Source organism: Petromyzon marinus, chromosome 1 (assembly GCF_048934315.1).
Source record: "Petromyzon marinus isolate PM22_M1 ecotype Great Lakes invasive population chromosome 1, UKy_Petmar_22M1.pri1.0, whole genome shotgun sequence".
Classification (NCBI taxonomy): Eukaryota; Metazoa; Chordata; class Hyperoartia; order Petromyzontiformes; family Petromyzontidae; genus Petromyzon; species Petromyzon marinus.
This window is the reverse complement of record NC_133667.1, coordinates 27230163-27255815: the sequence shown is the minus strand read 5'-3', so window position 1 is coordinate 27255815 and position 25653 is coordinate 27230163. Positions and strand designations below refer to the sequence as shown.

The 25653-nt window shown below is 41.2% G+C and overlaps 1 protein-coding gene across 4 annotated transcripts; it reads left to right on the top strand.

Moving 5' to 3' along the window:
* The first annotated feature begins 277 nt into the window (after positions 1-277).
* WDR93 (WD repeat domain 93) lies at positions 278-24203 on the top strand. 4 transcript variants are annotated; one of them, XM_032946990.2, is made up of 17 exons: positions 746-1303; positions 3384-3500; positions 4507-4711; positions 5098-5162; positions 5638-5716; positions 6257-6354; positions 8116-8191; positions 8594-8750; positions 10408-10478; positions 10894-10971; positions 11345-11476; positions 12328-12535; positions 13022-13082; positions 17830-17986; positions 20746-20829; positions 21531-21627; positions 23814-24203. In XM_032946990.2, exons 1-17 carry the CDS (start codon positions 1160-1162, stop codon positions 23902-23904), a joined length of 1920 nt encoding a protein of 639 aa, XP_032802881.2. In that variant the 5' UTR covers positions 746-1159; the 3' UTR covers positions 23905-24203. The 4 variants fall into 4 exon arrangements, with proteins under 4 accessions (XP_032802919.2, XP_032802881.2, XP_032802891.2 ...); XM_032947000.2 differs by having other exon boundaries at positions 747-1303; positions 8119-8191; XM_032947009.2 differs by having other exon boundaries at positions 760-1303; positions 20652-20829.
* Positions 24204-25653: the final 1450 nt, after the last annotated feature.

Here is a 25653-nt window from a genome sequence, read left to right as displayed (position 1 = left end):
GTCTGTTCAAAATGTTTAGCGTACTTCCCGACATGCAACAAACTGGAAATTTGCCATGTGGGTACTTTCCAGACTATTTGCAAAAATAATAAAAATACACGTTTGTTTTTTATAGGAGGGGGGAGCTCAATAATGCATATATTTATTGCACGGCAAATGAGCTGTGACGTCAAATCTGTCACGTGACCCGCGCACGTGGTAGCGTAACGCATTGTAGTGTAGTGGTTAGCACGCTGTGTCTGTGTCTGTCTGTGTGTGTGTCTCTGTGTGTGTGTGTGGAAGAGTAACGCATTGTAGTGTAGTGGTTAGCGCGCTGTGTATGTGTGTCTGTCTGTGCATGTGTCTGTGTGTGTGTCTGTCTGTGTGTGTGTCTGTGTGTGTGTCTGTCTGTGTGTCTGTCTGTGTGTCTGTGTGTGTCTGTGTGTGTGTCTGTGTGTGTCTGTGTCCGTGTGGAAGCGTAACGCATTGTAGTGTAGTGGTTAGCGCGCTCTGTATTGTGTCTGTGTGTGTCTGTGTGGAAGCGTAACGCATTGTAGTGTAGTGGTTAGCGCGCTGTGTATTGTGTCTGTGTGTGTGTCTGTGTGTGTCTGTCTGTGTGTGTGTCTGTGTCTGTGTGGAAGCGTGACGCATTGTAGTGTAGTGGTTAGCGCGCTGTGTATGTGTCTGTGTGTGTGTCTGTCTGTGTATGTGTGTGTATGTGTGTCTGTGTGTGTGTCTGTGTGTGTCTGTGTGTGTCTGTCTGTGTGTGTGTATGTGTCTGTGTGTCTGTGTGGATAGTGTAGCGGTTAGCGCGCTGCGCTATGAACCTGGCGACCTGGGTTCGATTCCCGCTCACGGCCAACACCAGTGACGATTATTTTAACCGGTCGACTCAGCCTCAAACGAGTAACTGTTGTGGTGTGTTAACTGGGGAGACAAAGGCGGCCGGGTGTGGTGAATCCAATCAAAATTTAATAAATAAAACTGAAACTGAATGGGTGGAGGGACCTGAGCCCATATACGGGCATGGGCCGGCGTGCCGCGTGTGGTCGTTACCACGGCAACCGCGTCCACCGCACAGCTGACCGCGGTTGGGTGTGGAGCGAGCGAGCGGACTTGCTGTGGCCCGCGCGGGACTTGCTGTGGCCCGCTTGTGTAGCCGCTGCCTTCCCCCGTTGCTATGCCAGTCTACATTCGCAAAGGGCAGCTCGAGGTGCCGCTGCCCTCTCTGGATGACCACGAGGAGGAGGAGGACGCGCGCTTCGAGCTCGACCCCGAGCGAGCGTTCGCGCGGCCACCGCAGCCATGGCGGCTGGTCGGGCAGGTGGGAGACACCGCACGGCCACAACCCCACCCACACCACACCCCCACCCACCCCACACTACACCCCGCACCCACCCCAGCACCCACCCCACCCCACACCCCGACCCACCCACCCCGCACCCCAACCACCCACCAACCCACCCCACTCCGCACCCACCCCCACCCACAACCCCACCCACACCACACCCCGCACCCACACCCACCCACCTCACACCCCGCGCCCATCCACCCCACACCCCCACCCACCCACCCCACACCCCCACCCACACCCCACCCACCCCTCATCCACCCCCCACCCACCCCACACCCCGCACCCACCCACCCCACACCCCCACCCACCCCACACCCCGACCCACCCACCCCGCACCCCAACCACCCACCCACAACCCCAAAATTCACAACCCCCACCAACCCACCCCACACACCCACCCACCTCGCACCCCCACCCACTTGCGTCGCTAACAGCACCTTCCGTCTGTTCTCGTACCTGTCGCCCACTCCGTAAATTGCTTTGACTAACGTCGTTTTAATCTTCTTCGTCCCACCTTTCAGGACGTAAAACGTGGTATTGCTGTACCTCACAGCACTTTCTTGCCCTGACTTGCAGTGTTGATTGGCGGTCTGGCTCCATGCCCTCATGCTTGTAGTGTCAGCATCACAGATGGGCTCCAGTTCTACGAATTAACAAGATTGCTTTTGAACAGCTTGAGCATTAAAACTGAAATTGTGACTGGAAAACTATACAAGGTGTCTTCTTTGGTTCTTTCGGCAAAGTCACGTAGAATGAGAATAAAATAATAAATTGATAAAATAAAATAACACAATAATAATCAATGTATTATTTTATTCTCATTCTACGTGACTTTACCGAAAGAACCAAAGAAGATGAATCATTGCAGTCACGAAAGCTTTACATCGAAATATACAAGGTGTATTAAGAAGATAACATGAAGCTTAACGCTTAAAGTAATCTGCGTGGATATAATGCAAGCGCACAATGTTTAATGTTTACGAACTGGAAATGCACAAGCATGTAAATTAAATGCGTGAATGCGTTTTGAACACCTCATCTTATGTTCACTGCAACTCAGATTTAATTGAGTAAAAAAAGCACGTCAGACGCAAAGTTGACTGAAATGTTAAAGTAATTCGCTGCTTGTCAGCAAGCTCAGCATTCCATTCATTTGCATGCAAAGGCCCTATGGATTCTGCATTAATTTTAGAAAACTCACCATTTCTCAAAATTGCAGTGCTTATCGAATTTTTCACACTAGCCTCAAGCTCTAACCCTAACCCTACTCAATCTTTAGTAACCTTAACCATAACCCACATTCCTTAACCTTATGTTTTAACTGTATCTAACCGAATCTGTAATCCAAGTTGAATACTAGAGTATAAAACCTTTAAAACCTTAACATTAAACTTTAACGTTATGTAATATTATTCCTTGCTCTTCACCCAAACAAACACAATCTTAAGCACTTTACAGTATTTCAAATATCATTAGCTTCATCCTTCACCATAACACCGAGCTTGAACCTAACAATAAGTTACGACTCTCAGCCATAGCCCCTAAATCCAAATCCTCATAAGCCTAACACCCAAGAGATCAACATCGGCGGTGCTCGTTTTTTGTTGCCGTTCATGTGCGGTTCAGGAGCTCGTAGCGGAAATTCCACACTCGTTTGATGGGGAGTGGGGGGGGAGCACCCAAAAGCAATCCCATAAAAGTGACACTTTAAGTAACTTCCCATGCGGTAGTGTTTATGTCAGGGGTGGCCAACCTGTATCAGACCAAGAGCCAAAAAATACCCATGAGTTCTGCAAAGAGTCAAGTGCATACATTAAGTGTGTGTATATATATGGACAGTTTTCGACATAGCACGGGAAGACATTCATTATTCTTTACCACAGTGATAGTACCGTTCTGCGCTATGCCCCTTCGAAAGGGCCGCATGTGGTGTATGAATACAGTCGCCTGAGACGCCAGTTGGCCACCGTTGGGCTCTATATAGAGGGATATGGACACAGGTTGTATTGGTGAGTTTGGTAGTCTGCAGCCTTGCATGTTCTGTGAGCAGGTGTTGGAGCTGGTGCTGGAGCGCACCTGGGCCTCCATAGAGGGTCGTGAGCAGAGCCGCCAAGAGGAGCGGACAAGATACAAGCCGCCCGTCTGGAACCGGCCTCGCAGAGTGGAGGTGAATCACGAGGACATGGGGATGGGTTTCAAATGTACCATCCATGAAATGGTCGCCTCGGCACAACTCTGTCTCAATGAAACACACATTTATGTCGAGTACTGTGTTTCTGCGTTAATGTCTTTTAGGATTGTTTTCATTCAGCTCCATATTTTTGTTTTTATTACAGTTTTAGAGGATCTGTTTTTATAATTGTAAACATAATATTAACCGTTATGTTCACCTGTTGGGCAATTGACATAGCTATATATAATCTCTCAGGGGTGATTACAAAATGTAAATTTCTGAATACGTGAGACATTTTTTTTTATTGATGAGTGAATAAAAGCCTCTTCTTGCTGACTTGTCTGTTCACAATTTTGTGCAGCTGCAACTTCGCTCGCTCCAATTCCCCATGCTCACGTTTCATTGCTCACATCCCCTTGGGTTAGACACTTTGGCGTGTTCCATCTCATTTGTCATTGCCACTGAGGTCATTCTGTCTCCATGGTATCAGTCACGTCGTATACTTTTTTTTACTTTTTATATTCATGCATTCACTTAATCTTCATTTAGACAATACATTCTAATTCAATCTAGAAATCAAAATATACTCCGTTCACTAATCAGGCACGCTTAAGCTCTTGCTATTGAGCTGGATATATTTGTCAGGAAGACTACGAGTACTGCCTTGTCGTAAAAGTTTGCACATCATATTCAACTAACTCCCAAACGAGTAAATATATCATCAACCATCATGATCTATCCACTGTTGGACAAACGCCTCCCTCAGCCGTCACCATCTCAGATTGCCTCGCAACGTAACAATCGAATAGATATATATGTATTGCTCGATTATGTATTTTACGATTGTACCGCGTGTTGTCTGGCACGGTACATGACGTTTTGCTCCATCGTGCCATACATCACGCGGTACGACCTGAAAACACATCAGGTGAGGCGATATGCAGCACAATTGTGAAAATATACAGGGAATATTTACACGTGCTCTTATTTGTGTGGTCAGATGCGTGAGGAGGCGCACTGCTTGGCGAACAGCGCGGATGGCCGTTACATCTTTGTGGGTCTGGACGGAGGTCTCACGGCTCTTGCCGCTGTGGATGAACATGCGGTGCTCTCCACGTGGGAACAGAGAGGGACAATGATCACGCAGATTAACACAGCACCAGCCGGAGAAGAAATGAGTGCCATCGCCACGATTGACGACATGGGTATGCAACGTTTTCCTGTTCACTTGTTTCGTCAATGTCTACGTGACAATTTCTACATCGTGAACGCATTTTGCTGTATGCTTATTGTGCATACGTATAACATCCTTAATGAGTTTACAAAATTAAATGTTGACATTTTCATTGCACAACATGCAACATTTATATTTCCATTTGTAATAGTACATTTGGCAGTTTTACTTTCATTTCAGTGTCATTTTAGGTTACCAATGTAGTGTTATGTTATAACATTGTTATTTAATACACCACACTATTTAAAATCGTTAAACCATTATGATTAATAAAAAGTACCCTAAAGCATATTTACAAAATCTATTGGTATGTTTAGAAACTAAGGTCTCCTCCTGAGTGTTATTTTTCTGTTGCAGGACTTGGTCGTCTGTTTGTATTTTATTCAGAGACTTTTCACCTTGTGAAGACCATTAACGAAGTTGTAAGTTTGCACGGATCTTTACGTAACCGCATTTTCTCAGATAAATAAATTGGCGTAAACATTTTCTTCGTAAGTTTAATAACATGGCGGGGTGCAGTAACAAGCGGTGATGTGGCCTAGCGGCAGCGCATTTGCTGATTTGTTGTGGAGGTTCATGGTTTGATTCCAGCGGACAACCCTGTTATTACTAACGCGGGTATATTAATCATAAAAGCAAGTGCTGTTAGGTTCACAGTGAACGTTAAAGATCCCATCACGTCATTCACAGCAGTAGGCCATTATGGGCGAGTGGCATGATCCAAGTTTGCCAAAGTTTAAAATTCACCCGCATATTGTCAGAATTCTGCTGAAAAAGAGTCACAAGACTCAGTGGGGGCTTCCTTGAGTAAACATGCATACTAATAAAACAAACCTTTATCATTTTCGAATACATGGTGTTGGTAATACAAATGTGGAATTTGTTTATTTTTGTTAGGAGGATATTTCGAAAAGAACTGTATGCTCTTCCTTCATATTGTCATCCGGTGGTGATTATGGTGGTATAATGTTGCAAGGTACGGATAAATTTTATTTGTAGTAGGGCAGTCCTCGGCTTACGAACCGAATTAGTTCCTGAGACCCGTTCGTAAGTCGAACGGTTCGTAATTCGGAACACAATAATGCACTGCATTTAAATACCCATACGATCAGTGTTATGTAATTTCTGACGGTTTAATGAAATTGGAAGCATTGTTAAACTCATTACATCAAGTGCGAGTTCGCTTTTTAAGTCAATGTTTTTTTTTTAATATTTCATGGAAGCTGCTCCGTAAGTCGCGTGTTCGTAAGTCGAGGACTAACATGTCACGCATCAAACACAAATCCACTAGATGGCAGTACAGCTAAACTAAAAATAACATGAATGTGCCATTGTATACAAAACTATTGGAGACAAGGGCTTGGGCAGGGTTCAAAATAAATTTACCTTTTTATAATCGAATGGTAATAGTAACAGTATGAATGAAGTAAACTAAGGTTAGTCTCAAATCATAACCAGTAGATGACATGGAATTCATTTCACCATGATCATCAAGCATGCGTGTGCTTCTATGCAGGAAATGGAGAATCATGGTTTGAGATTCAAAAGATGCCAAAGGAAACATGGCTAAAAGATCTGGAGCAAGCTCAAAGCCAACAGCAGCAAGATGTTGAGGTAATGTTTTAAATCCCTGTATGGCAGATTACAATCCTGACTTTTAGAAACGCTCAAAAACAGTCGCACTCCTCTTAATCACTTCTCCGTTGGACAACTGCTTTTGCCTCTGGGGACCAATAGCTTCTCAGCACTTCCCATTATTCACTGATATCCAAGAGGTTGCAGATAATTTACATGCATGAAATCGTTCAGATTTCATGGCTGTGGGTTACGAAAGTGGCCTAAATGATGCAGTATTTCTCTGGCTTCCAGTTCTGCCATTTTAACATTCTCAGTCACATGGTCACCCTCAGATGCTAGTTTGCAACTAATGTACTCGAATACAGTCACTATTTGTAAAACAATATATCACGTAAGATAATTGTAGCTCGGCAAAGTATAGGAGTAAATATTGTGCACTTAAGAGCGTGCAGTGTAAAACCAATCTCATTTTTTTAAATCAGGTAAGAGCTCTATGATATTATTTGCAAAATAATCTTGGATAGTCATAGTTATATAGGGATAGTCAATTTGTATCTCTTCATGAAAATGCGTATATATTTAGTCGTATTGCATGTATGTATTCCATATTAAATTTCGATTTAAAGCTTTTGTGACTGCAAGGATTCATCTTCTTTGGTTCTTTCGGTAAAGTCATGTAGAATGAGAATAAAATAATAAATTGATAAAATAAAATAACACAATAATATTCTCACGACGTTTCGGCCACAACACAAGCGGCCTTCATTAGGTGAAGGGACGAGACTGTCTGGAGGACAGCGCTGGAGTGAGAAAGCCACGCTGAGATCACGACCTTTAAGCTGAAATGGCTGAGTGATTAGCTTGTGATCAGTCACAAGCTAATCACTCAGCCATTTCAATGCTAAATTATATGCTAATTCCTTTGTCAAGGCGCTTTGTTTCTTCTCACACAGCTTTTTATTGTTTTATATATATATTATTATTTTGTTGTTTCTCTTCAACGTGACTTTACCGAAAAATCTAAGAATATGGGTATATGTTCTCGTATTATGGCCTTTTTCTGGATAACCTATAAGTTTGCGCACGAGGTGTCCATACAATCATAATTCTGTCTTCATAGACTTAGTCAATGATTTGGTGTCTTGTCCACGATACCATAGCATCCATTTGTAATACCACATCTCAAATGCTGCTATATCTGTTGTTGCTCATTTTTTTCCATCCAACCTTCACATCAATATGTTGCTTTGGGCCAAATCAGTGGCTTTAGTAGATGCAGTTTTGTGGTACTCGTAATGTTTGTTGTTTAAAATTGTGATAATTGAATTCATAGCTGAGCAAGCACTTGATATTATTTTGCGAATAATTTTCCCTAAATTGCCATCCTCTTCAAAGGTCAAGCCAAGGGAAGCAAAATTAATTAACCTGTTCTAGATCCATGCCCATCATAATAATAGTTATGCTCTAACTCAGGTCTCTCTTGCAAATAGGCAATGTTTTAATGTGCCACAATGGGGTTATTTCTTCTTCTGGTAAACTAAAGCATACAACTGGTATTACATATTTTGCATAATACAAAACATGCTTGTGACGATAATGTTTTCTCGACTTAAATGGAGGTCATTGTGATAATTATCTGTAAATTGCTGAATTTCCTCTACCTGTTTTTTCTCCTTCTTGTTTTTCAGAACGGAATGTTCTTTATCTTACAGGGTTTGAGCAATGATACCAAATCCACTTGTAAAACCATGACGACCTATTGTTTCATATGACCTGTTATGATGCCTGTCATTTCAGCAGTTCAGCAATATTGACGTCAAACTTTCTTCCCCAATACTAATCCTGCGTCTTAAATCACCAAAACGACCCTCAGGTATGAATGATATTTTATCAACATTAAATAATAGACATTACATTTCAAAATATTTTAGAAGAATACGTACACTTTTTTTTTAATCTCATGTTCATTTCATAACATTTTCATCCACAACAATGAATTCAAGCTATTTTTGTATCACGGGAAATGGTCCTGTAATGCAGACCTCGAGGCTGGTAGAGTAGTGATCATCGCTACCTTCCAATTAGTTGCCCGTTGTGTTATTCCTGTCTGTCGCTTCTTTCAAGATCTATTCCAGCACGGAAGAGTAGGGCAAATACCCTCACGATGGGCTCAATCGTTTCCTTCATTGGAGACATTTCAATCAGCAGTGGTGTAAGCAAGCTAATGCAGGGCGACACTTTTATCTTCACATCCTCATGGCGATTGTTGATTCAGGCCGCGAGAGACGTCACGGCCAGGAATCCTCGCAGCTCCCGGAGGAATGGAGCACCCTTGGGACAGGACAGAACCACCTGCTGAGCAGCGCACAGCTGGAGATGCATCGCCTGCTCTTTGAGCAGAGACACCGAGATGCAGTGGAGCGAGAGCTCAGGTGTTCTGCTGGAACCATTATCACTCTTCTATCGCTACTACCATCGTTTCTTTTCCCATGAACGACATTCATTTATTCCTCCACCCATGATAAGGACTTGTTCTACCAGACCGACTTTTTTGTGTCATCCACCATATTGCAGGTCAAAACGATGCCTCTTTTCGCGCACGGACCGACTCCCTTTCATTGCTCAGCCTTGGTCCCATTGTCTCTGAGTCCCAGCCCCACCGTCTCTGTCTATTTAAGGCGTCGGCACAGAGATGCGGCTTTACTTCTTCACTGTGTGCCTGTCTCTCCCCATGTCTCTTTGCGGTCTGTGTTCTATCACTCTCTTAAATTTCACACTTAACTTACAATTTAGCAATCTTTGAAATAGCGTAATCTACCAGACCATGCGTTAATTGTGTTTTAACCGACCGTCTGTGTTGCTTTATATAGTTTCCAAATTTTGCTAAACCCTGTTTGATTTAGTGTGCTCCGTCTCTCTCTGTGTCCCCTGGTGTGTCTGTGTTAATTCCTTCTACTTAAGGTCTGTATATATATCTGCGGTTATGTGTTTCCTCTCTCTCTTAAATTTAGCTCTTCTGTACCTGATGATGATTGCTTGTGTTGCAATCGAAACGTCGTATGCTATTATATAATTTTATTTTTTATTATTTCTACGTGACTTTACCGAAAAAACCAAAGAGTAAACCTATTTTTATCTGTTCCACCTTCAATAGTGTAGTTTGTTGCTGGCCACTTTGTGATAAAAAAAACAAATTGAGACATGTGAATGTTGCATATCGTCTGTAGTTCTCTGCCCAAGGGCATGTCCATGGCTCAAGATTTATTGATCCCATCCCTCCCTACTCTCTTGTTCTGGTAACACTGCACACGTTACGAGAGTTCTTGAGCCTTGACAGGGGGAAAATAATTAAGGCGGCTTCCTCTTGCCTACCTCAATGGTGTTTTTTAGGGAACATTGTCACCAAATTGCAGATTAATGTCACGTGACATAAATGGTGATAACGTTCATAACAATGCGATTTATGGTAAACATTTTAGTGCAGTCGTTTATCATGGCAGTTACAATGTGTTGCTTTGTTCAGCCATCACGAAGCCTACTGCCCCATAAGCAATTGGGGGCTACCTTAAAAAATATTCGAAGTGGCCAAGGCAGGCAGTCACCTATTCCGAAGGCATGAGTGATGTGCGCTTGTCCTCTAAATGGATTTACACCTTAGATATCGATTTATAGTTGCTACTCAATTCAACTCATGTTCCTATAAAGCAGAATTACGTTGGTCATCCTCTTGGGAATGTTATCTGCTTTGACTGTCTTATGAAAGTGAAAGCAATTGTTTGCTGGTATCATCCCAAATAAGGAAATTGCCATGGACCTAATTATTAAGGAAATTGTTCCTATCCCTACAGAACTATGGTTGAAAATGTACTCTCACGTCGGAAAAATAATAGGAGTTGTATATGCACGTACTCTCTTTGTACCTCAATCCTTATGCTGATATCCAAGTGGTGTCACCAATAACATAAAATTGTGTTGTTACATGAGAAATGAAGAGTTCATCTTAGAATGAAAGTCAGCGCACATTATACATGCTATATTTTACTGTATCGTAATTCTTTTCCTGCGATGGGATGATCTCTCCTATTGCAGTCGAGCTACAGTGCACTTTGTCCTGCCATCTCTCATTCTTCCAGCAGGCCTGGAGTACAAGACTGCGTCAGGTTTGGCTCCCTGTGCTGCATAAAACACATCGCTTTTATTTGCATCAACATACTAGTTACTGTGTGGGGGTGGCATTGTGGCACAGCGGTCGGCGCACTGCGCTATGAACACAACAACCTGAGCTTGCCTCCCAGTCATGGCGAACGTGAGTGCCGAGTGATATCTGAACTGGTCCCAAGTGCACCCATGCCACAATGAGCGGATGTGGTTAAGTATGGTCAAACGACACCCATGACCAATGGTGTGGGGTGGCATTTATCCAGCAGTGGATTGACAAAGCATCACATATATATATCAGTTAACAACAGTGATAGTCGTGCTGGCATTGCTTTCTTTATTATGCAAGACAATGTATACATAACTAACATTGGTGTCAGTAAAGCATGTGTTGATGTATTTGCTCCTCTCCTTTAGGCTTGCCCAATGGTGTTTGCATGTGGTGGAGTGGCAGCCATTTGCTTTTGCACTACACCATTCAAAAAACAGGAAAGGGTAAGCCCAGCCTTGTCATTTTAACTCAATACGTCACAGTTATCTAAAACAAACTAGCTCTGTTTTGGATACCCTACTGGTCAGAAAACCTACCAATTACTTTGTTTTAACAGAGCTGTACATCAGTTGCTCGTGTCACTTTTAGAGTAGTCCAGGGCAATCCTGTTTGGGATATTTTGCCAGTAAAGAAATGTTACAAGTAGAAGAAGGTACCTGGAATTGATGGAGACAATCCACATTTCCAAAGGTGAACAATCTCTTTTTGCTGCCTTTCATTGTGAACTTTATTGCCCTGCCGATGGGCGTCTTGAACACAAACCTTGCCTCCGGAGCACTGAATTGCACGCATGTTTATTTGTTGCCTGCTTGCCAGAGACTGAACCCAAGGCTGATGCAGTGTGGCCAAATGCAGAGCTCATCTGCTGCTCGACCATTAGTGAATGCACAATGCTGCTTGCTCTGGGATTGAGAGATGGCACCATCACAATCTGGGATAGATATCTTGGTGAGTACTTTCTTTTGCCTTTTGGGGGCAATCTTCAAGAGCATTTTGTGGCAGTTCAGTGTTTTATTATTTAATGGTAAACTTTAAGAGGGAACTGGTACAATGAACATGTCGGCGGAGAGCATTTACCATTCCCATCTCACTACTGCCACAATTCAATAAATTGTTGCGATTTTAGGTCGATTTAATTATTTGTCTCATCTTGTTGTCTCGTTTGTATTGTCTACCTCCTGCCTTCTGGCTGTCTTGTTTGTGCTGCGATTGTCTCGTTCCAATAGCCTAAAGGATAAAAAAAAATTAAATACAATTTCCATACATCATCAGTTTTAAACACATGCATGATTTGATGCATTTCATTTAGCATAAGGATGGATTTTAATACATGATTTAATCATTAGATGCCTTGTGGATAGGCAATTCCATTGGGCAGGAAACTGCCATGCCAGACATGAAGCTAAAATGTATAGGCCTGCATTTCAAGGCAGAAAGAGCCCTTACACTACTGGTATGAGATTTATTTCCAAGGTGTTTAAGTAATAATTATTATGGTATTCTCTAATAACAACGGAAGTGGGAAATCTATAATAATCCAAAGCATCTCAAGAAGCTGCACGGAATGAGATACATATAAGGGGTAAGATTACTAGAATATATTATTTATATATGTGTGGGATGGGGACACGTGGAGAGAAAAAGGTGATGCACAATTAGGGGTGAAAAAATGTTGTCCAATGTTGTGTGTGGCCATTTATTTCCACAACATTACTTGATGGCCACCATATATTATGTATAGCTACATGCCAGATTGCTGATGTTGCCTAAAATTGTACAAAATCTTCCACTTACTCTAGGTTTACCTTTGACTGTGACGAGCCTCCCTGAGCCTGTTCGGATAGCTGAGTTACATTTTGTAGCTCCAAAAAACCAACATGATTCACCCACACAAGACTATGCAGCGAGTCCAAGTGCCTCTCTACTGGCCTTCTGTAAAGATGGCTCAGTGCATATGGTGGAAGTAAATTCTGAAGGCACTTGTGACATCGCCACGATCTGTCAAAGGTAACTGTGACCTGTCTTGAGTTACATGAGTGTTGTTTTTGCGGATCACTTGCTGGGTCACATGGTTTAAATATATGTAGTTTTAAGATTTTCAGCAAGGATAGTATTTCAATTGTACAGCCTCTGACATTGACAAAATGTCACATCTGCTGACTGCCAAGTTGTTATGGTGCTATTTGGTTAAGGTCACAATAATATAGTTTACTGAAATATATTGCCTTGGTACTCAGCCTTGTGCTTTGTTGTTACTGTTATGTGTGTAGCAGGCATAATATTGGACACAGGGCACAGCCTGTCTTGCAATGATGTAAGCATGTGAAGTGGTATGTTACCAAATATTTTATGACGAGGTCCTTATGTGTGTCATAGTACAAAGTATTGAACTGCATGTAAAACTGTGCACACATGACCTATTTTGTTATAGTTTGAAATAAAGGTAATGTTTTGTTGTTGTAGTGATGTATTTCCTTGTTATAAATTCTTCAGGTGTGAAGAACAGGGAGATGTAATCACTGCTGTACTTCCTCTACCAATGTTCCCACAGCTGGTAAGATGAGTTGCTGTACAGACATTTTAAGGCATTTTCTTGGAATAAGTTAGGGAATAATAAACTATGGTTTGTGTATCCTGCCAAGCACAGATATGCCATGCAGTTCCAATGCAATCAAAGGGATTCAAGCCTTTCACAAGCAATCTCTTGTACCGAAATTGATTCACTTGCATTACTATCGCACCATGCGATCGATTGTCATACGGTGGCATGATTTCACACCCGATTGAGCTGGGTTCTGATTTTTTTTAAATTAAGTGCAATCCAACATTCATCCAATCGGTAGGTATTAACCAGTTGCATTACCACGTCATCATCATCAGCCGTGATCAATCCACTGCTGGATGATGGCATCCCCAAGCCATTGGAACAATTCACCCGGCACTTGCACATGCACATGAACTGCTCATCACTCCATCTCCTCTGTGGATGAAATATTGGGCATGTTCCCTCCTTTGGCTGCCATTCTGTAGTTATTTTCACCCACAAGCCATCATCCCTTCCAGTGACACATTCTGCTCAAGCCCACTTACTTTTCTGAAAAGTCCATTTGATGCCTGAAACCTGCATGTGTTCTTAAATCTCTGTTCTTGAGAATAAATCTGTGTTCTTGAGAATAGGTTTTCCGCTTTTTTTCTAGCAACAAAAGAGGTGTTAAGATGTTAAAACACCAAACTGAAACCTTTTACAAGGAATCATGTCTGCATTAACCACAGTGCTTGTGGTCAGAATGCAAACAAAATACATACTCGGATAATGTTTGCATTGTCCTTCAAACTAATTGGACCACACAAAAGACGTCCTCTGGTCTAACACCGTTTTGAGACGAGGCTCAAAAGAAAGCTGTCTCTGGTGTGGACCAATCAGTTTCAAAGACAATGCATATAATATCAGAGTATGTTATTTGTTTGCATTCTGACCACAAGTATTGTGGTTAATGCAGACATGATTCCTTGTAAAAGGTTTCAGTTTGGTGTTTTAACACCTTAACACCTGTTTTGTTGCCAGGAAAAAGGGGAAAACCTATTCTCCACGCTTCTTTATGCTCTTTTAAAAGTTTCTTCCAACTTTGTGAGCGTTCACGTTTCCAATCCATATCTTATATCAGGTAATATGCGTTGATTTAAAGCTTTCTTCCTTAGGCATAGTTTACTTGTTTGTTTTCTTTATCAGTTCAGCTTTACAAAAGTGTTCCAACCTGCTCTTATCTGCCTTTTGATACTTTTTTTTAAATCTCGGTCTGCCCTTCTATAACTGACCTAGGTAAACATTCTGCTGTGTTTTCGAATCATCTCCTTCTGACAGCTATCTCAGGTTGAATCTGTGCATGATATTTTTTTGCTCATATTTGTCGTGAGCCAAACTTTTCAGCCCTCTTTATTAAGTTCTAGTATTTCACGTTGTGCATTCCCACTCTATGTTATAAATTACTATGTTGTCAGCGAATGTAAATGTTTTTTTTTTCATTTATAGTCATGCCTTTGTTGTCTCCAATCCAATTTTCTGAAAACATCTCAGGTAGGTGACATGCTTTCGTAAACAAAAGTGCTTCCAGCGACATTGGGAGATGATATCCGGAAATTGGACTGGAGAAAAATAAGCATAAAACATGACAATGTTTGCGGAGCGGAAGTCTAGTCGTTAGTGCACTGCGCTGCAAACCAGGCTGCCTGAGTTCGATTCCCGCTCACGGTCAACACCAGTGACGATTATATGAACCTGTCTTGGGCCTCTTCTAGGTCGACTCATCCTTAAATGAGTACCTGTTGCGGTGTGTAAACATCACCACTAGGGAGACAAAGGCGGCCGGGCATGGTGCTGGCCATCCACCCCCTTGTGTGTGGTGCCGGACTTCATAGGTGCTCACTAACAGCACTTGCCCCAATGGTCTGTTAAGGCTATAAAGGGAATTTTTGTCTTTGTAAGTGTGATTGTGAGTAAGAGTGCATACGTGTGTGTACGAATGTTTCTATGTCTCTATGTGTGTGCATGTATGTGTGTGCATGCATGTGCCAATATGTGTACGTCAAGTGTGTTTATGTGTGTCAGTGTGTGTGAATGTATATCCATATGTGCAAGATTGATTGTGTGAATGTGGGTAGGTGTGTGAGTATACATATATGTGTATATGAAGGTGTGTCTGCGTAATTTTGTCTTCTCAACTTCTGCCATCCTTTGCTGCAGTATTGCTTTGCATTTTACTTTGGATGATAACGTGCGATCGATGTGATGTAATCCAGCAGCCTCATCAACTGCACCGGAATTGCATAGGGCAGTTAGGCTTTGTTTTTTTTCCACTTTTTTTTCTATTTTATTACGATTGTGCTATCAGTGCCATGTCACTAAACAAAGTATCATGTCAGGCCTCTCATAGAGCAGTGCAATAATTTGTGTTCATAGACCACGGAAACGGATATCACAGAGCTCCCTGTGAATTCCCTTCAAGTGACCTCTGATCTACACACAGTAGAGAATACTTCCCACACTCACTCTGCATATAAGAGTGAGGTCCATCGTACAATATCCGCAACAATATTTTAATGTTATTTCATTACATTTTCCTTGGTTATTTCCTTGATTAAGTTTTGAGCCAGCTGGTTTAGGATTGGGCAAAGACATTGCCCACTTTTCACCCAGGTAACAGACTTAAGTTTGTTTTACTTCACTTGAGAACCCGGTTTAATAAAATACAGAAACTTGAATTCAAATCCAGGACCTCACTGATGCCAGCTCAGCGCTCTGATCATTGAGCCACCCGACCACCTCTAGCTTTAACAGTACGTACGTAAAGTATGTTGTTCATCTGATATACAGTGCATTCAAGGCTGCAGTTTAAATCTGATAAATATGGTGAAGGGCAGGGCCAAACAGAACAAATTTATGGTTGTTCTTTTTTTGCATAGCGGAAAGGGCCATGGAACATGGATACCTAAGGTTCTACCCTGTAATGTTCCTGCAGGAATCATGATTATTACATGGGTAATTTCCATGTGAAATCATTTTTATTTTAATGGGGTTTTAGCAAGAATTTTACCATTAGAAGTTCCATGAATCCCAGTCAATCACTGGTGCAGGTTGAAAACCACACTCAGGATGATCTCCACGTGGCCAGCCAGGCCCCCAGAGGCCCTCACATCTTGCTTGATCACTGTGCAAAAACTGGGGAAGTATTGGGCCAATTTCACATGCTAATGCATCGGCCATGCGTTTCATTGGTGATTCTGGGCAATATTGGCTGGCTGAAATCTTGAGAATTTCCCCAGCTCTACTCGTGAAAGATATTCTGCAATGCATTTTTTGCAATGCTTCTCAACAGTGTTTGCACGCAATGTGTTTTTTTTTCAATGTCAGGAACATGTTGACCTACACCTTGCGGTGGTTAAATAAACAATGACATTTATTTATTTGGTACAGCTTCTTAGAAAACCGTGTGCATCCATGGTCAGCAATTTAAACAAAAGGCATAAAAGTCCACAGGTTTCATATATCGAAAGTAAGCAATACTTATGTTTCAGTAAATAACACTGAAGTGGTGAACATAACACCAGATTATTATTTAGAGTGCATTTTAAATGGGTCACTTTACTTTCAGGCGTTGGCATAATCAAAATAGGTAAAGGCTTATGGTCTGGTCATTAACGCAAGCCACGATGTCTTCTCCCGATTGTGCTTTGCACTTAAGATTGACCCGGTGCCTCAAGAGGTCAGATTGCTGTGCTGGGCACCACTGAGATCCTGGGTTCGAATCCAGGCAGTCCCTTGCCATTAAACTATGGTTCTCAAGTTTAAAGAGTTGTTGTTCTTGCGTGCGCACCAATCACTGCACAAAATACCATCACGTAAAATTTGGTTCTGCAATATGACTAAATCCCAGCTCTGAGGATTAAAAATATTCATTTAACAGTTATGCAACGGACATTACTGTCAGTGGCAGGGTGGGAGGGAGAGTAGTGTACTATGTAAATCTGAGATCACTTCAAGTGATGTCAGAAGTAGTTCTGTGGCATCTAATTCCTTGGGCTATTTTCTAACATGAAGGGGTATACTTCTCTGCGAGATATCCAAATGGACTTTTCATATCATATGATACCGACAGCACAATTGGAATACAATTGCCAATACAAAATATATATTAATATTCAAAAGTAGTCAACCCCAATTTCTTTGAATTTTTGAGAACTTAAATCTTGACGTAAAGCTTTCGTGACTGCAGAAATTCATATTCTTGGGGCTTTCGGTAAAATTACATAGGTTCAAAGAAAATAACAAAAAAAACTACGACGTTTCGATCGCAACACAAGCGGTCGTCTTCAAGAAAAGGGGGGTTAGCTTCCAAGGCAAACTGTTTAGAAAGGGTTTGAAATGGGCGTAGCCAAAATGTCAGCAGCCAATGATAATGTAAGTGGTGGACAGCCAACCCGACGGTGGTTGGTTTTCCACCAATCAAAGGGCTGTCAGGTGAAAATTTGCATGTTAAAGAGAGATGAGCATGTTAATGGGAGATCTCAGAGCCGCAACCAAGGGGTCGGCATGCGAAGTGGCTGTGTGAATGTGAACCCTGTGAAAGCGCAAGTTTGAAATGGGCATAAAGCACAAATAACATCGGAAGGTGGTAGGATGGGAACATCATAGCCAATTATGACTTAAACTGGTTGATAACGTCCTTCCAATTATTGCTTTTAAGAACTTATTTGCAAAATGTGTGTGGCCTCTGAGTGATGTATTTAAAAATGTTCCTTTTCAGATGATTTATTTTACTCGAGGTGGCAGAATCACCCTTCACGACAGACTGGAAGGAAAGGCCCTCGCCCTTGTCGCCTTGCCTATGCCACATGTGGTGGCATCACCTTGGCATCCAATATATACTTTTGGAACCAATGGCCAATCGATATTCATTAAAGGTAACCGGCCTTTTGAGTGGTTTGATTCCAAAATAATCTGCTCCAGTGAATTCAGACATCAAATGTGGTGGAACATGCTATGTGGTGCTTTGTGGATGCAGTTGGTAGTTCATGCTGCTATCATCGCGAGATACCCATCTGCAGTGTTGAGATGGCTTTTAGGTTTTTGATCTATCTGCATATTTTGTAGTGTTATCTTTAGGCGTTCCGGATTTATCCCATGTGCAATAATTCTCAAGAAGAATTAGCCAAACATCCTGTGCAGGACAATCCATAAAATCCTCAATCGTCACTTGAGATAGTCCTGGGTAAAGGCCTATTATTAAAAGGTGTTATAAAACATGGCAAGCAGGAAATATTTTCCCATATCCGGCATTTAAAATCCTCTCTGCCATCACTACAATATTATCGGGCCAAGAATAGGATTTTCGATACCATTTTCTTTGGAAAATATCCAAATTGAAATAACAATAACATTAAACAAATGACCGTGACTTATTGGTATTATTAGACCGATATTCCTAGAAAAAAAGCTATTGTCTCGCATTTCACTGTTAAATTAAAAAAAATATACATTTTATTATTTAATGCTGGATGAAGGTGAAGGCCTCCCCATGCCATTGGAAATTTTTGACCATACTTCATCATGCTGGTCAGTACAGCTTAAGGAAGGGCGCCATAGGACTGGTTGAATTATCACTTGCCATCGATGTTTGTCGTGGCCAGTAATTGAACTCAGGGTTCATAGTGCAGTATGCAAATCATGACCACTCACAATTCAAAATAATCCTTATTTCCACTTTGCAATTGGCGTATTTAAATAATAATACAATCTCTATACAGTACCTTCTTAGTCTATCCCATATGACTGACTCACCGGGAAACCCAATGCCTCCACATGTACACCATCACACGGGGCTCTTCTCACGTAACCCCTGTAGATGCGATATCCTCCTGCACTACTTGGTTCCAGCTCATCAACAGTCCTCGTCTTTGTTTACCATTTGCTGTGACCCACATGAAGCCCTGATGACTTATTCTCACCAACGCCATGCAGTATACGTGGCCCATCCAGATTAGGTGGTGTTGTTCAATGACCGATGTGATTCATAGATAATTGGTGGGTTGACAGACTTCCTCGATCGCTGTCATGTTCTTCAAGGATATGCATGTAATATTTACCTCATCCATCTATGTTAGACAGCTTCCAACTCGTTTGCATGTGCCACAGACAATTCCCATTTACAAAAAGTAGTGTAGGTAGCACTATTGCTTATTATTATTCCTTACTCCAATTTTCATGACATTTTCTTGTCTGCATTTATAGTGAGCCAGCCTTTTCTGCCTCGAGTTCAAATCTTATTGTTGTTTCTACCAAACCAAACCTTGAGTCTAGGACTGTGATGTCACAAAAAATATCCCAAATCACACATTCTTTGTTGACCCTTGTCAAACCAGGTACTTATTGATTTGGTGTGGATTGGCTGCGGATTGCTGATGCTGATGTTGCTTCTCTCATCACCCAGGCAATAGTGAGAGCATAGAGTAGTGGTGACAAGATGCAGCCCTGCTGAATGCCTGTGCAAATTTGAATAAAATGCCACGATCTGTGGGTCTGCAGTGGTAACACTTGTGCTTCAGAGTAAGAAGGACGTGGGGTTAGATTCCCGACAAGGGCGCTTTTCTGTGTGGAGTTGTATGTTCTCTCCCGGTTATGCAATGGTTTACTCTGGCTTCTCTGCTTTCCTCCAATTGCGAAACACAAAAAAAAAACAATGTCACTGATATTGGCCAAACAACATCCCAATGCTGAAAATTACCCGCAAAATACTATACAGTACTCAGTTGGGATTGCACGTAGGAACATCGCTCCGGGCTGCGAAAACTTAGCAGGGCCTTGCTGAAAAAGTGTCCTGAGACTCAGTGAGGCTTGCCTAGGTCAACAAGTGTAATAATTTTGATTTAAAGCTTTCGTGACTGCAGTAATTCATATTCTTAGCTCTTTCGGTAAAGTCACGTTGAAGGGAAACAATAAAATAATAAAATATATATAAAACAATAAAAAAATTATCACGACGTTTCGACCATAACACAATCGGTCATCATCAGATGACCAGATGACCGTTTGTGTTATGGTCGAAACGTCGTGAGAAATTTTTATTGTTTTATATATATTTTATTATTTTATTGTTTCCCTTCAACGTGACTTTACCGAAAGAGCTAAGAATAAGTGTAATAATAATAAAAACTATGTAAACTCAGTTTTAACTGCACAGTGACTTCTTTCATATAGGCTTTTCATTTTCTCTATAATATCAGGTACGCCATAGCTCCTCGCTATGTTCCACATTAAATCTGGGACTCGCATTGTCTGTTTTGTTTTCCTGAAATTAATGGAGTTGTTTAAAACTGCCTTCTGCCACAGAATGTATTTATCAGGAATTTGTTGCGGTCTAAAAATATATGAATAAACGGTGTGGCTGCTTTTTAAAGTGTCAGTCGTGACTATTTTCTGAACAAAATGTGTAACTTACATAAATTGGGTCAATGGGTGAGAACACTGCATAAAATGTACCAAGGCCAAGATTAATGCTCATTAAACGTGCTCATTAAATGTGGGATATGGCAACTGTGATAACATGTTTTTCAAATTGTGGTGTTGCAGGTGTGACCCAGAGTGAAGAAGGAACTTTTCCCAGCAGTGAATCCTGTGGCTTTCTCTTTGTCTTTCCGCTTCGCTCCATTGCGGATCTGGACAGCTACCGCCAGTCAAGCTGGAATTGTGGCTCTTGCATTCAGCACATCACGTGGGACAAGAGATGCGAGAAACTGCTCTTGGAAAGGTTGATGCTGCCAATCCATAAACTTTATCAAACACATATCACAGTATGATAATACATGTAGATAAATGTGTCTTCAACACAAAATAAACCCAGGAATCCCAGCACGATGATATGCATGTGTGAAAGCTACCAGCTTAAACAATTGAGAGTGTTCCATTTTTAACGGAGGCAACAGATGAACAAGAGAAATGTATATTTTCATCATCATTAGGACTCATCAGTACGATATGACCAATTACCTACGATTGCTGTTTCTACCCGAGTGACGATCACGAACGCTTCCCCGGACACAACGGGAACAATTTTGGCACAGCCGCATCCTGATGATTCCTAATGATGAAGCCGGTTTCATAGCTGCCTTGTTTACCCATCTCTTGCCTCAATTACAAATGCCACAATGTCAGCTCTTCCAAGTCGTGGCCATCACACGGCTGTGTGATGGTTAACGGTAACGTCATCTTGACATGCAAAACCGGACTGGAATCCCAGTTGTGTTTTGCTGTTTGAGACACATTTTTGCATTTAGGTTATTTGTTTATGGCCTGTACACACTTTTTTATGGCTGTGGAATTGCCTCTTCATTGAGAAAAAAATGTTAGGATATGGTTTTGTTGCCCACTTCACATTTGGGTTATTACACAAATGATAGTAATTTTGTGTTTTATTTCTCAAACTGAGATTGTAATTGTTGTAATTTTTAGCATACAGTCGTTTGCAGAGAACGATGGAGAAATGGAAGAATGTTGGAGCACCTTACACGCTCTCGTTAAAGAGACACCGTCATGAAGACCCTACAGGGTAAGTAGCTTTCCATCGGAGGCAAAGTATTTTGTGGTGCTCTAAAACCTTTTAGTCTCTCAACCACATGGGCTTAGAGCAGGAGTCGGTAACCTGTGGCTCTGGTATCGCATGCGGCTCTTTAAGGACTGTTTCGTAACGTTGTCCACGTGCGTTGAGGCTCTTGAAAAATTGAGCAAATGTTTTTACAAAATTAGAATAAAATTGTATCTTGTTATTCTGGTTGCTGATCCCTGGCTTAGAGCGTCGTGTTGTGCTAAGTGCTTGGTTGCCGGGCAATAGCCACTCTCTCTGCTTGATTTCAACTCTTGCACTTTGTGATACAGGAGCGAGTAAGAATACTTCACAGGACAATTATTCAGTGCATGAGTATAGACCAGAGAGTCGTGCGGTACAAAATGTAGTCCATGTCAATTGTTGCATCACATTGTAAGTGAATGACATCTTTTGAACAGTTAGGAAAATTTTGACTTAAAACTTTCGTGACTGCAGGAATTCATATTCTCGGTTCTTTTGGGAAAGTCACGTAGATAAAAAAAACACTAAAAAAATAGAAAATTGAAAGTTAGGAAAAGTGGGCTTGGCCAGGTATATTGCTAAAATGAATGATGGCCATTCGTCAAGAAAGAGTGGCAGCAAAAGAGTGGCACATAATAGGTTTTACCCTTTCTGGCAATAAAACAGGTGGTAATCTTGATTTAAAGCTTTCGTGACTGCAGTAATTCATATTCTTAGCTCTTTCGGTAAAGTCAGGTGATGACGACCCGTTTGTGTTATGGTCGAAACGTCGTGAGAATTTTTATTGTTTTATATATTTTATTATTTTATTGTTTCCCTTCAACGTGACTTTACCGAAAGAGCTAAGAATATGAGTAAGGTGGCAATCTGTTCAAACACCAAATAGAAATCTTTTGCAGGAATCAAAAGTCTGCATTAACCACACGTACTTGTGGTGAACATGTAAACAAACCTGTTCTTATCTTTCATACTATGGTACTGGCAAAAGGGCGCAGACAGAATAGAACAGTTTCGATTTAAAGCTTTCGTGACTGCAAGGATTAATCTTCTTTGGTTCTTTTGGCAAAGTCACGTAGAATGAGAATATTTTATTATTTTATTCTCATTCTACGTGACTTTACCGAAAGAACCAAAGAAGAATAGAACATGTTTGAGAGGATGCCCACATTGGGGATGGAGTACTGAAATAAGCTTGTGTGCAGGTGCGAGGTAGATAATAATTATTACATCGCAGGATTATGAGATATGTTGACGGATAAGGTGGGCCTTCATCCAGGAGTGGTTTGATTATGACTAATTCGTATGATGAAACATGGTGTGGCTGAATTTCGATTTAAAGCTATCGTGACTGCAGGGATTCATATTCTTGGTTCTTTCGGTAAAGTCACGTAGAAGGGAAATTATAAAAATAAAATTCTCACGACGTTTCGGCCACAACGCAAGCAGCCGTCCTCAGGTGAAGAACAGAGCTGTCAGAAAGACAGCGTCCTTAGGACGGAAAGACAGCGTCCTTAGGACGGAAAGACAGCTGTTTTTCACCTGAGGACGGCCGCTTGCGTTGTGGCCGAAACGTCGTGAGAATTGTATTGTTTTATTTTTATTATTTCCCTTCTACGTGACTTTACCGAAAGAACCAAGAATATGGTGTGGCTGCTGTCATACTGTGACTGGCCAACAGTGATGGGCAGTGGTTGGATTGTTTCCGTCTAGTCTGGGAACATTGGGTCACTTCGCATAAAAAACTGTATTCTTCCAGCAAAGCATGACATTACCATATTCTTTGGGTCTTTCGGTAAAGTCACGTAGATGGGTACAAATTAATACAAATAGTAAATATAAAATTTATACAAAATAATGAATATATTATTTTTATTAATTTGTACCTATCTATGTGACTTTACCGAAAGACCCAAAGAATATGAATTCCTGCAGTCACGAAAGCTTAAAGTCAACATGAAATTACCGTTGATACTATTCTTACATGTGCTTGCCTACCATAGATGTATTAAACTTGATTTAAGCACGGTTAAGAGGAAAGTTTTACAAACAACCTAACATGATATATAGACCATATGCAAGTCTGCTTATTGTACATGTAATACTTAACTTGTTTCTCCAAAATAATGTACAATTCTTCATGACATTTGAAATGCCCTTGTCTTTTGCAGGCAATGTCACTACATTTTACTTTGGCAATCTCAGAATATTATCAAATTATTAATCATTTATGAGCATTATGTACCCTCACTGTACATATGAAGGTACCGTAGATGTGCACACTTGATTAACTGACTGCCATGAGGTATAAATGTTTATATTATTTCAGTAAAGGTTGAAGTTGTACAATCTAAGTATCTATATTTATAGCATTTGCTCGCCGTATTTAATCTGCAGAAAGTGTATACAAGTACGAATAAATGATGCATGAAGGAAAAAACACATAGCAATGCATTGTGCAGTTGCACATTATTTATCTAGAAATTTCATCAGGAATGTTGCCATTATTAACAATCTGCTGTAACGGCATAATTGTATTCAATAAATGTTATGACTGTGTATATTTTGGCTTGCTAAGCAGCTTACTTTGCAGCAAATGTGGTGGGGGTGGTCATGAAAATTACCAAGCACGAGGGACCTATTAAATGTATGGACACAGCACTGAGGAAGTAAAACACTTGTACAGTACTGGGTACAAGCTTTGATTATTACACCTCAAGACACTGCGGTATTTGGAAAAGGGTGGTCGAACCCTCCTCTTGCCACCTGGTCACTCTCGACCGTCCCCGCCTCTGTATCAGTTCCGATCTGGCACAGCCAGGCGTGACAAGCCCGGCCAGCTGGAACGCTTCCAGTCGCCACGGTGTCTCACTGCACGCCTCGACTTGACACACTGCCGTAGGCCAACAGAGGGTAATCATGTGGATTTAAGTTGCTGAGGCCATGACTACACTACAAGCCGATTCTACAATTCCTTTAACAGGGCTGATCTGCCCATAGGACAACTACTGTTGACACCCAACCCGGATTTGAACTCTCGACTTTCCAATTGCACCTCTAGCACTGCTCCACCAGATTAACGTTTGGCATTATGCATCCACACTAAAATGACTGGGCTGGTTTACATAACCTTAGGAAGTGCATTTTAAAAAAAGTGAAATTTACTCAAGCAAATACTCTGAATTCATTCATAAGCATTTTGGTTGTGTAACAAATAAACACTCTCATGGCTTTCGTTGCATTATGTATTTGAATAAGTACTCAAATTTACTTAGAAATTTTCACAACTTTAAAATCGACATGTCCTTTTACCAGTGGGTCCAAATGCGTTCTTACACTGACAATGTTAATGCACAACACTGATTCGACTTCCTCGTAATATGCAATTTTTAAATAAAGTTGCTTATTTTATTCTACTCGCTTTCTGGCTTGTTGCATGACAATCTTATTCAACATCCGCTTGCAGTGGTTTGTTTTTGTCCACTGCTTCTTTCAACTCGGAACACTTCCATTCATTACATCTTTAAATGTTTGATATCTAGTCGGATTGTGGTCTTCCTCTTCCCGTAGCAGCACCTTTGAGTGTTCCCTCCACCATTCTTTTGCAGCCAGTCAACATTCATTTCATTCAATATTAAAAATAAACATTTACAGCAGGCGATGAAGTGTGTAATTTATTCACCTGAATATACCCATGAATGTGTCACTCAGTACTTTATTTTAAACGCCTTCAAAAAATTGGTTAGCCCCTTTAAACGTTGCGCACAATATGCAGCTTATGGAGATTATTTTTGTTCTTTCAATTTCTACAATAGGGAAAACACAATTTCAAGTCCGAGAATAGATTTACAAATATTTGGGTTATCCAGTTAGACACCCTATAGATTTCTAAACACTCAAACAGGCGACTGGATAGTGTGAAAGTGATGGTTCCAGCGATGAAGAACCAAGTATGTAAGGAGAGTTAGCATTTGTTCATTGTATTTTGATTAGTGGGTTATAGGCAGAGAC

Coding starts and splice junctions, on each gene's coding strand:
- WDR93 (XM_032946990.2), top strand. CDS start 1,160: ATGCCAGTCTACATTCGCAAAGGGCAGCTCGAGGTGCCGCTGCCCTCT. Junction 1,304..3,383: donor CATGGCGGCTGGTCGGGCAG/GTGGGAGACACC, acceptor TTCTGTGAGCAG/GTGTTGGAGCTGGTGCTGGA. Junction 3,501..4,506: donor ACCGGCCTCGCAGAGTGGAG/GTGAATCACGAG, acceptor TTGTGTGGTCAG/ATGCGTGAGGAGGCGCACTG.